This window comes from Phocoena phocoena, chromosome 12 (assembly GCF_963924675.1).
Source record: "Phocoena phocoena chromosome 12, mPhoPho1.1, whole genome shotgun sequence".
NCBI classification, from domain to species: Eukaryota; Metazoa; Chordata; class Mammalia; order Artiodactyla; family Phocoenidae; genus Phocoena; species Phocoena phocoena.
The window spans coordinates 41277082-41289542 of record NC_089230.1 but is presented as its reverse complement, the minus strand read 5'-3'; the positions used below and the strand labels follow the sequence as shown (position 1 = coordinate 41289542).

The 12461-nt window shown below is 39.4% G+C and overlaps 1 protein-coding gene across 1 annotated transcript in view; it reads right to left on the bottom strand.

Annotated features, from left to right (window-relative positions):
• Positions 1–432: 432 nt before the first annotated feature.
• MAN1A1 (mannosidase alpha class 1A member 1) overlaps positions 433–12461 on the bottom strand; it is a 169400-nt gene continuing 157371 nt past the window's right edge. Inside the window, exons 11-12 of the mRNA XM_065888750.1 lie at positions 1395–1510; positions 433–993 (exon numbers count right to left, since the gene is read on the bottom strand). Coding sequence (XP_065744822.1) covers positions 867–993; positions 1395–1510 — 243 coding nt within the window. The 3' untranslated portion in view covers positions 433–866. The remainder of the gene's footprint in view (positions 994–1394; positions 1511–12461) is intronic.

Genomic DNA, 12461 nt, shown 5'->3' with positions numbered 1-12461 from the left:
AAGCAAAAGCTAACACACTAAAAGTTATACAATTTCCCTTTAAAAAATATAATTCGGTTAACAGCAGAGCTCTGAAAAACTGGAAAGCTCACTTCACTGTGTGGTAGAGAATGGAAGAAATTAACCAGTACATGATCCAGAGATGACACAGGGCATTTAAAGTAATCCTTGAGAACTAATTCCCAAATTAGGAAACACTAATATAAGTGACCAACAAAAATATACCATGGATCCAATGAAATGAGGTCAAGAGGAGATGAGCCTTCTGGGATGACATTCTAATTTGAATTAAAATGTGAGTAAAGTATCTTAGAAGACATTCTATCAAATAATGATGGACCTGCATAAGGAGGCTTGTCACAGTTATAAGATCTGTCTCTGGTGGATAGACAAACCAGATTAACACGAAATTGAAAAGGAAAAAGCTTTTTTATTATTTATTATTATGGCTTTTTGCAACATGGCAAAACATTACAGCTTAAAGCAGACATCATCTCCTCATAGAGGAGGAAAAAGTTTTGCAGTCAAATCAAAATTGTAATTAAGAGGTCATTGGTATACCATTCTATTTAGTTTAATAAAAATGATACTACACCTTCATGAACTCCAGAGATAAAAGATTACTTAAAACAAACAAACAAACAAACAAAAAACCATGTGATTCACTGAATAATAAAGGTTACAATAAGGAATTTAGGTCCATCTATGCCTATGATAATAAACATACAAGACTGCAAAACAATTTTAAAACTTAGAATAATCACAGACCTATTAATAAAAACTCATCATATGCCTGATCACCAGAAAAGGAATTATTAAGGTAAGCAGTGAAGGGAATGGAGGAGAGTAAAATACAGAATGTCTTTTTATTTCTCATTGACTTCAACTTTCTTTATATTCCTAGAGAGTACAGGGAGAAGATGTGCCTCGGTATTGAAGATCCAGTGTTCCAGTGGAAGTAGATCGTCATCAGAAAATATTAAGTACAAATATCTGGAGAGAGAAACATGGGTATGTGAGGCCCGAGAGACCCTGTCAGCCAGTGAAACCACAAAGAGACAGAAAAAAAACACATCAATGTCTCCATTCATCTTATGGGAGAATCATGGACAACCGTCAAGTATAGCAAAACCTTAAGGGGTATACTCATTAATGCCGAAGAAAGAAGCTGCCCTGTGCTTTGGTCCCTGTGTGCGAGAACCATACAAAGCAGTCCCAAGCTGTCGAACTTACATGATGATGAAAACACACCTGCAATTACTGCCGTGCACGTAGAATGGCATTCGGAAGCAGTCGTGCTTGATGTTATTTGAATGTGTTCATGATAAAGACAACTAGAAAGAAGATCTCTTCAGGTATCTTCGTCACATACCACCAGAATAATTTTTACTCACTTTAGTGTTTCTGCCAGGAAGAAACTCTGCTGTACATCATCATAGCTCTCCTTGTGGAAGTAAACGTCCCTGAGGCCTGAATAGCCTCCTGTCACTCTGCAGTGTTTCTCCAAGGCCTAAATCACAACGAGGAGGGAAAAAAATGGTCACCTTCCGGTAAACTGCCTGTCACAAATTTTTACCATTAGATTGTCACATTTAACTGAAATAAGGATTCAAATGGAATGATAGACTGCAATAGTTTCAGGTGAAAATTTAAAAAAACATAACATGTAAATGCAAATAAAGTATGAAAAGTTAAAGGACATATGGACCGTATATCTCATCTAATTGGAAACACTTCTATATTTAGTTCTGGAATGTCAGTGATTTTTACCATTTCTTTTTATGGTCTAGAGCAGGATGCATCAAACTACAGACCACAAGCTATATCCAGCCTGCTTTTTGTTTTTGTAAGTAAGGTATTATTGAACCACAGCCACACTCACTTGTTTACATATTGTGTGTGGCTGTTCTTTCACTACAATGGCAGAGTTGAATAAATGCATAGGTCCCCCAAGCCCAATTCTCTCTGGCCCTTACAGAAAAAGTTTGCTGACCCCTGGTCTAGAGAGATTGTTCATGTCAACTGGGATTCTAAACCGCTGGTTGAGAAAGTGCACTGGAACCAAAACAGCTGCTACTATCGTCAGAATATCTTATTTAAAAAAAATTGACTGTGGAGTACTGAGTGATATTGGTGACTGACAGATATAAAAGAGAAAACGGAAAGCAGTGAAAAAAACATGGCTGGTATCCATTTCTGAAATACATCTTTCTTTTCTTTAGACTGAGATGGAAGAAAGATGGGATGAAACCACTGGTAACTATGAGAGAAATGAGCCTACATTTCTATAGCTGCCTGACTACAACGAGTACTACAGTCAGAGATGGGGAAAGACATGGGTTGGGCAGTGTGGGAACGAAAATTTAGGTAACACCTAAAATAACTTGCCTTCCATTCTGTCAGCTGCTGCTAACCTGACTGCTCTTTGTATTTGGAAATTACATTGGCTTGCTTTGCTGGTTACCAGGCATAGTCATCTCCAAGAAAGTTATTTTCTATTCACCACATCCTATTAATTCTAGTAACTAAAAGGTCAAATAAAGATTTCCACTGTATACAAACTGTCACTGGAAATCTGGTTCTAATTCATAGAATGTGTACAAAAATAATAAAGTGTAAGCCTAAGCCCCTTAAAATTTTTAATGAGATAAAGAAAACATAGGAAACATGAAAAAAACGTTACTCTTAGGTTCTCACGTCATTATTCATTTATTTTTCAGTTTTCTTTTACAGATCACAATGCTTTTCCTCTTTTTTTATGTGCATAATTACATCATATTTTCCTCCCATTTAGCTCAACTACCAAGATATGGCATAGGTCTTGCCATGTTAGTTGAGAAAAATCTTCATTGGCTAGAAAAGGGCTTTGGAGGAAAGCACGGCTCTAAGCACGTGGAGCCCAGAAAACGTGGGATGGATGAGGCAAAGGCAGGGAGCAGGAATGTGGTGCTGAGAGCTCAGCTTCCATCTGCAGACACTGATAATGAGGATATTGATTCTGCACCCTAGGGCTGGAGGGCAGAAGGGAGAGAGCATGGGGCCCAGAGGAGAAGCATTTAATTACCAGGTGAAAGAAAATCTAACTGGCAGGCTATGTGAATAAAAAACACCCATCTCCTGGTTTGGTACTGTTTAAAAGCCCCGGGGAATATAAGAACAATTACCTTAAAAAAAAGGCTTCGATTATATTCTTAGTTTCAGACAAAGAGCTAAGTGGGGGAAAAGCCTGAAGAAAGGAACTTTCAGGTCCTATTATATTTTTCCTTCCTTCTTTTTTGATAACAGTTCTTTTTGATAAAAAGTCAAATACCAGATACATGCAGTAGGCCAAAAATTATTTATGAAAAAGGAAAAAAAAACCACCAAGATTTAGAAGAAATGGGTAAATTTGTTATTACTGAACATAATGAAATCCTATTTCTAGACATCTCCTTAAAAAAAAGATTTTATCCACAGATGTTTTTCTTGGTTTGCCCCTTGAAGTTTTTTAGTAATAAAGAAATAAGCTAAAGAGAGGGCCAGGCATGATAACAGCTAACCCTCCCTCCTGTAGAAATTTCTATAAGCTCCTTCTTTTATTATAGAAAAAAGAGTTGTTTTGGGGGTAGGCACTGCCCAAACGTTTTTCATCTTTTCAGATCACCTCCACTCATTCTTTTTCTCCCCCAATCCTGATGTGGTGAACCAGAGTAGTCAAGAAGACAATCTAACATTTTAGAGGTGGGGGCCGAATCCCAGCTCTAGACTCCCTAGCTGCGGCCTCAGTTTCCTGGACCCAGGCAGCATGCCTTTTCTCAACATGAGGTTGTCCTGAGAAAAAAACTCAAGACTAGTGCAGAAGATGGCAGAGGAGTAAGATGTGGAGATCACCTTCCTCCCCACAAATGCATCAAAGATATATCTACACATGGAACAACTCCTACAGAACACCCACTGAACACTGGCAGAAGACCTCAGACTTCCCAAAAGTCAAGAAACTCCCCACGTACCTGGGTAGGGCAAAAGAAAAAAGAAAAAACAGAGACAAAAGAGTAGGGACGGGACCTGCACCTCTGCGAGGGAGCTGTGAAGGAGGAAAGGTTTCCAAACACTAGGAAGCCCCTTCATGGGCGGAGACAGGGGTTGGCTGGGCGGAAGCTTTGGAGCCACGGAGGAGAGCGCTGCAATAGGGGTGCAGAGGGCAAAGTGGAGAGATTCCCCACAGAGGATCGATGCCGACCAGCACTCACCAGCCTGAGAGGCTTGTCTGCTCACCCGCCAAGGGTGGGCGAGGGCTGGGAGCTGAGGCTCAGACTTCGGAGGTCATATCCCAGGGAGAGGACTGGGGTTGGCTGCGTGAACACAGCCTGAAGGGGGCTAGTGCGCCACAGCTAGCCAGGAGGGAGTCCGGGAAAAAGTTTGGAACTGCCTAAGAGGCAAGAGACCATTGTTTTGGGGTGCGTGAGGAGAGGGGATTCCTTCCCTGTCTGTCCACAATTGTTTTGGGGTGCATGAGGAGAGGGGATTCCTTCCCTGTCTGTCCACAGAAGGCAGAGCACTGCCTAAACAAGCTCCAGAGACGGGCACGAGCCACAGCTATCAACTCGGACACCAGAGATGGGCTTAAACACTAATGCAGCTGCTGAAGCCACCAAGAAGCCTGTGTGCGAGCACAGGTCACTATCCACACCTCCCTTCCCAGGAGCGTGTGTGTAGCCCGCCCCTGCCAGGGTCCTGGGATCCAGGGACAACTTCCCCGGGAGAACACACTGTGAGCCTCAGGCTGTTGCAACGTCATGTCGGCCTCTGCCATGGCAGGCTCGCCCTGCACTCCGTGCCCCTCCCTCCCCCCAGGCCTGAGTGAGCCAGAGGCCCCTAATCAGCCGCTGCTTTAACCCTGTCCTGTCTGAGCGAAGAACAGACGCCCTCAGCCAACCTACATGCAGAGGCGGGGCCAAAACCAAAGCTGAACCCCAGGAGCTGTGCGAACAAAGAAGAGAAAGGGAAATATCTCCTAGCAGCCTCAGGAGCAGCGGATTAAAGCTCCACAATCAACGTGATGCACCCTGCATCTGTGATATACGTGAATAGACAACCAATCATCCCAAATTGAGGAAGTGGACTTTGGGAGCAACTGTAAACTTGGGGTTTGCTGTCTGCGACTGACTTGTTTCTGATTTTTATGTTTATCTTAGTATAGTTTTTAGTGCTTGTTATCATTGGTGGATTTGTTTATTGGTTTGGTTGCTCTCTTTTTTTTACTTAATTTTTTTATTTTAATAATTAAAAAAATTTTATTTTAATTATTTAATTTAATTTATTATTATTTTCTTTCTTTTTTTCCTCCCTTTTCTTCTGAGCCATGTGGCTAACAGGGTCTTGGTGCTCTGGATGGGTGTCAGGCCTGAGCCTCTGAGGTGGGAGAGACAAGTTCAGGACACTGGACCACCAGAGAGCTCCAGGCCCCACATAATATCAATCGGCGAGAGCTCTCCCAGGGATCTCCATCTCAATGTTAAGATCCAGTTCTACGCAACGGCCAGCAAGCTCCAGTGCTGGATGCCCCATGCCAAACAACTAGCAAGAGAGGAACACAAACCCACCCATTAGCAGAGAGGCTGCCTAAAATCAAAATAAGGTCACAGACACCCCCAAAACGCACCACTGGATGCAGCCCTGCTACCAGAAAGACAAGATCCAGCCCCACTCACCAGAACACAGGTGCCAGTCCTCTCTACCAGGAAGCCTACACAACCGACTGAAGCAACCTTACCTAGTGGGTTCAGACACCAAAAACACCAGGAACTACGAAATGCAGCCCACGAAAAGGAGCCCCCAAACATAGCAAGTTAAGCAAAATGGGAAGAAAGAGAAATATGCAGCAGATGAAGGAGCAAGGTAAAAACCCACCAGACCAAACAAATGAAGAGGACATAGGCAGTCTACCTGAAAAAGAATTCAGAATAATGATAGTAAAGATGATCCAAAATCTTGGAAACAGAATGAAGAAAATACAAGAAACGTTTAACAAGGACCTAGAAGAAATAAAGAGCAAACAAACAATGATGAACAACACAATAAATGAAATTAAGAATTCTCCAGAATGAATTAACAGCACAATAACTGAGGCAGAAGAACGGATAAGTGACCTGGAAGATAAAATAGTGGAAATAACTATTGCAGAGCAGAATAAAGACAAAAGAATTGAGGACAGTCTCAGAGATCTCTGGGACAACATTAAACACACCAACATTTGAATTATAGGGGTCCCAGAAGAAGAAGAGAAAAAGAAAGAGACTGAGAAAATATTTGAAGAGATTATAGTTGAAAACTTCCCTAATATGGGAAAGGAAATAGTCAATCAAGTCCAGGAAGCACAGAGAGTCCCATACAGGAAAAATCCAAGGAGAAACACGCCAAGACACATATTAATCAAACTATCAAAAATTAAATACAAAGAAAACATATTAAAAGCATCAAGGGAAAAGCAACAAATAACATACGAGGGAATCTCCATAAGGTTAACAGCTGATCTTTAAGCAGAAACTCTGCAAGTAAGAAGGGTGTCGCAGGACATATTTAAAGTGATGAAAGGGAAAAACCTACAACCAAGAGTACTCTACCCAGCAAGGATCTCATTCAGATTCCAGGGAGAAATTAAAACCTTTACAGACAAGCAAAAGATAAGAGAATTCAGCAGCACCAAATCAGCTTTACTAGAAATGCTAAAGGAACTTCTCTAGGCAGGAAACACAAGAGAAGGAAAAAACCTACAAAACCAAACCCCAAACAATTAAGAAAATGATAATAGGAACATACATATTGATAACTACCTTAAATGTAAATGGATTAAATGCTCCAACCAAAAGACACAGACTGGCTGAATGGATACAAAAACAAGACCCGTATATATGCTGTCTGGAAAAGGTTCACTTCAGACCTAGGAACGCATACAGACTGAAAGTGAGGGGATGGAAAAAGATATTCCATGCAAACGGAAATCAAAAGAAAGCTGGAGTAGCAATTCCCATATCAGACAAAAATCAACTTTAAATTAAAGACTATTACAAGAGACAAAGAAGGACACTACATAATGATGAAGGGATTAATCCAAGAAGATATAACAACTGTAAATATTTATGCACCCAGCATAGGAGCACCTCAATACATAAGGCAAATGATAACAGCCATAAAAGAGGAAATTGACAGTCACACAATAATAGTAGTGGACTTTAACACCCCACTTCCACCAATGGACAGATCATCCAAAATGAAAATATATAAGGAAACACAAGCATTAAATGACACATCAAACAAGATGGACTTAATTGATATTTAGAGGACATTCCATCCAAAAACAACAGAATACACGTTCTTCTCAAGTGCTCATGGAACATTCTTCAGGATACATCATATCTTGGGTCACAAATCAAGCCTTGGTAAATTTAAGAAAATTGAAATCATATCAAGTATCTTTTCTGACCACAATGCTATGAGACTAGATGTCAATTACAGGAAAAAAACTGTAAAAAATACAAACACATGGAGGCTAAACGATATGCTACTAAATAACCAAGAGATCACTGAAGAAATTGAAGAGGAAATCAAAAAATACTCAGAAACAAATGACAACGAAAACACAACAACCCAAAACCTATGGGATGCAGCAAAAGCAGTTCTAAGAGGGAATTCTGTAGCAATACAATCCTACCTCAAGAAATAAGAAAAAAGAAAAATCTCAAATAAATTTACACCTAAAGAAATTAGAGAAAGAAGAACAAAAAAACCCCAAAGTTAGCAGAAGGAAAGAAATCATAAAAATCAGATCAGAAATAAATGAAAAAGAAAGGAAGGAAACAATAGCAAAGATCAAAAAAACTAAAAGCTGGTTCTTTGAGAAGATAAACACAATTGATATACCATTAGCCAGACTCATCAAGAAAAAAAGGGAGAAGGCTCAAATCAACAGAATTAGAAATGAAAAAGGAGAGGTAACAATTGACACTGCAGAAATATACAGGATGATGAGAGATTACTACAAGCAATTATATGCTAATAAAATGGACATCCTAGAAGAAATGGACAAATTCTCAGAAAAGCACAACCTTCTGAGACTGAACCAGGAAGAAATAGAAAATATAAACAGACCAATCACAAGCACTGAAATTGAAACTGTGATTAAAAATCTTCCAACAAACAAAAGCCCAGGACTAGATGGCTTCACAGGTGAATTCTATCAAACATTTAGAGAAGAGCTAACACCTATCCTTCTCAAACTCTTCCATAATATAGCAGAGGGAGGAACACCCCAAACTCATTCTACGAGGCCACGATCACCATGATACCAAAACCAGACAAAGATGTCACAAAAAAAGAAAACTATAGGCCAATATCAGTGATGAACATAGATGCAAAAATCCTCAACAGAATACTAGCAAACACAATCCAACAGCACAATAAAAGGATTATACACCATGCTCAACTGGGTTTTAACCCAGGAATGCAAGGATTCTTCAATATATGCAAATCAATCAATGTGATACACCATATTAACAAATTGAAGGAGAAAAACCATATGATCATCTCAATGGATGCAGAAAAAGCTTTCAACCAAATTCAACACCCATTTATGATAAAAACCCTCCACAAAGTAGGCATAGAGGGAACTTAACTCAACATAATAAAGGCCATATACGACAAATCCACAGCCAACAACATTCTCCATGGTGAAAAACTCAAACAATTTCCACTAAGATCAGGAACAAGACAAGGTTTTCCACTCTCACTGCTATTATTCAACATAGTTGTGGAAGTTTTAGCCATAGCAATCAGAGAAGAAAAAGGAATCCAAAATGGAAAAGAAGAAGTAAAACTGTCACTGTTTGCAGATGACATGATACTATACATAGAGAATCCTAAAGATGCTACTAGAAAACTACTAGAGCTAATCAACGAATTTGGTAAAGTAGCAGGATACAAAATTAATGCATGGAAATCTCTTGCCTTCCTATACACTAATGATGAAAAATCTGAAAAGGAAATTAAGGAAATACTCCCATTTACCATTGCAACAAAAAGAACAAAATACCTAGGAATAAACCTACCTAATGAGACAAAAGACCTGTATGCAGAAAACAATAAGACACTGATGAAAGAAATTAAAGATGATACAAAGAGATGGAGAGATGTATATACCATGTTCTCGGATTGGAAGAATCAATATTGTGAAAATGACTATACTACCCCAAACAATCTACAGATTCAAGGCAATCCCTATCAGACTACCAATGGCATTTTTCACAGAACTAGAACAAAAAATTGCAAAAGTTGTATGGAAACACAAAAGACCCTGAATAGCCAAAGCAATCTTGAGAAAGAACAACAGAGCTGGAGGAATCAGGTTCCCTGACTTCAGACTATACTACAAAGCTACAGTAATCAAGACAGTATGGTACTGGCACAAAAACAGAAATATAGATCAATGGAATAGGATAGAAAGCCCATAGATAAGTCCATGCACATATAGTCACCTTATTTTTGATAAATGAGGCAAGAATATACAATGGAGAAAAGACAGCCTCTTCTATAAATTGTGCTGGGAAAACTGGACAGCTACATGTAAAAGAATGAAATTAGAACACTCCCTAACACCATACACAAAAATAAAATCAAAATGGATTAAATACCTAAATGTAAGTCCAGAGACAGTATAAAACTCTTAGAGGAAAACATAGACAGAACACTCTCTGACATAAATCACAATAAGATTCTTTTTGACCCACCTCCTAGAGAAATGGAAATAAAAACAAAAATAAACAAATGGGACCTAATGAAACTTAAAAGCTTTTGCACAGCAAAGGAAACCATAAGCAAGACGAGAAGACAACCCTTAGAATGAGAGGAAACATTTGCAACTGAAGCACCTGACAAAGGATTAAACTCCAAAATATATAAGCAGCTCATGCAGCTCAATATCAAAAAAACAAATAACCCAATCCAAAAGTGGGCAGAAGACCTAAATAGACATTTCTCCAAAGAAGATATACAGATTGCCAACAAACACATGAAAGGATGCTCAACATCACTTATCATTAGAGAAATGCAAATCGAAACTACAATGAGGTATCACCTCACACCAGTCAGAATGGCCATCATCAAAAAATCTACAAACAATAAATGCTGGAGAGGGTGTGAGAAAAGGGAACTCTCTTGCACTGTTGGTGGGAATGTAAATTGATACAGCCACTATGGAGAACAGTATGGAGGTTCCTTAAAAAACTAAAAATAGAACTACCATATGACCCAGCAAGCCCATTACTGGGCATATACCCTGAGAAAACCATAATTCAAAAAGAGTCATGTACCACAATGTTCACTGCAGCACTATTTACAATAGCCAGGACATGGAAGCAACCTAAGTGTCCAGCGACAGATGAATGGATAAAGAAGATGTGGCACATACATACAATGGAATATTACTCAGCCATAAAAAGAAATGAAATTGAGTTATTTGCAGTGAGGTGGATGGACCTAGAGTCTGTCATGCAGAGTGAAGTAAGTCAGAAAGAGAAAAACAAATACTGTATGCTACTACATATGTATGGAATCTAAAAAAAAAAATGGTTCTGAAGAACCTAGGGGCAGGACAGGAATAAAGATGCAGACATAGAGAATGGACTTGAGGACACGGGGAGGGGGAAGGGTAAGATGGGACGAAGTGAGAGAGTAGCGTTGACATATATACACTACCAAATGTAAAATAGATAGCTACTGGGAAGCAGCTCCATGGCACGGGGTGATCAGCTTGGTGCTTTGTGACCACCTAGAGGGGTGGGATAAGGAGGATGGAAAGGATATGCAAGAGGGAAGAGATATGGGAATATATGTATATATATAGCTGATTCACTTTGCTATACAGCAGAAACTAACACAACATTGTAAAGCAATTATACTCCAATAAAAATATTAAAAAAATAAAACGAATAAAACTCAAGATGAAGATACACTTAGCACAGTGACAAGGGCCTTTCAGATGTTTAGAGAGGCCTAGCTATTTTTATTTTTTGAGGCTTTTGGTAAGTTAAAATGAAAAAAGGTGGGGGGATGCTAAAGAGGCATTTTTAACTTTCAAAAAATGAAAATCCTTCATGTCAAGTCTAAATTTTAAGACTTTAGGGATGTGAAGCTGGGGACAAGCAGCTCTCCTGGGCCCCCATAATAGGCCCTGGTTTTACAGTTTTTCCACAGTGGAAGTGGCTATGTAACCAGGCTGGTTAGTCTGATCAGAACATCATTTCACCACAATCTGTTCTGGGGCTCTCAGCCTCTGGGCAAGAGTTCCTCTAAAAACCGAGCATGAGACAAGGATTGGATGCAGGGAGATTTTGGGGGAGGTGATATCAGGAAGTGAGCGAGTGAGTGGGGAGAGTAAAACAAGGAAGGGAGAAGGGCCAGTGAAATACACGTTGAGCAGGTCACTGCTGTGTGCATGGGGGGGCTTGCTCCTGCTGGAAAACCTCTAAGGAACCATCTAGAATGCATCTCAGAATTATTCTTCAGAGGAGCAAGACTGGATAGTTATCCATCAACTCTAAAACCTCACTGGCCTATTGAAGACCAAAATAATTCCCAATCACCAAGGCTTAGATGAACCTCAATTTTAATATACTTTTTTCAGAGGAAAAAACATAAACTTAAAGAAACTGAAATTACAACTGACTAACCATAATTAGAAAATTATGCAAAAAAAAGAGGCCTAAAAAATTGCTATTACTTAAAATGATTGACAACTGGTTATAAGACACACATTAAACGAAGAGGGTTAATAAGCAAGATTCATCAATGGCTTTCTGAGATATCAGTTAAATTTTACATAAAGGCAATATTCATTTTAGATTTCCCAAGAGAAGTTATTCCTAACGGTTTTAAAAGACAGCTAGCTTTCTAACAAAGAGTGCTAGACAATAAGAGAATGTAATTAAAGCATTTGTTTGTTCTTATCCCCTGAATTCCCTTTCACTCCTTTTGGAATAATAGCTCTTAAAATTAGACGTTGTGGGCTTCCCTGGTGGCACAGTGGTTGGGAGTCCGCCTGCTGATGCAGGGGATGCAGGTTCGTGTCCTGGTCCGGGAGGATCCCACGTGCCGCGGAGCAGCTGAGCCCGTGAGCCCACATATCGCAAAAAAAAAAAAAAAAAAAAATTAGACGTTGTTTGATGCATATCCTGAAGGGCGCCTCTGCTGGCATTCAGCACACAAAGTGTTCAACGGATTAGTTCAGGAAGATGATACACCACATTCAGCAGGAAGAGACTCAAGAAGTGACAAAGACAATTCAAATAACACACTGGACAGATATGAAGCTTATAGATATTTGGAGAATCCTGAGACCAGTGTCGGAATATTCTGTACAAAGTAGTTCTTCTATAGGTACTTTCTAAAATTTAGCTCTAAGCAGCTAAGTGACTCTAACTAAAAGCATA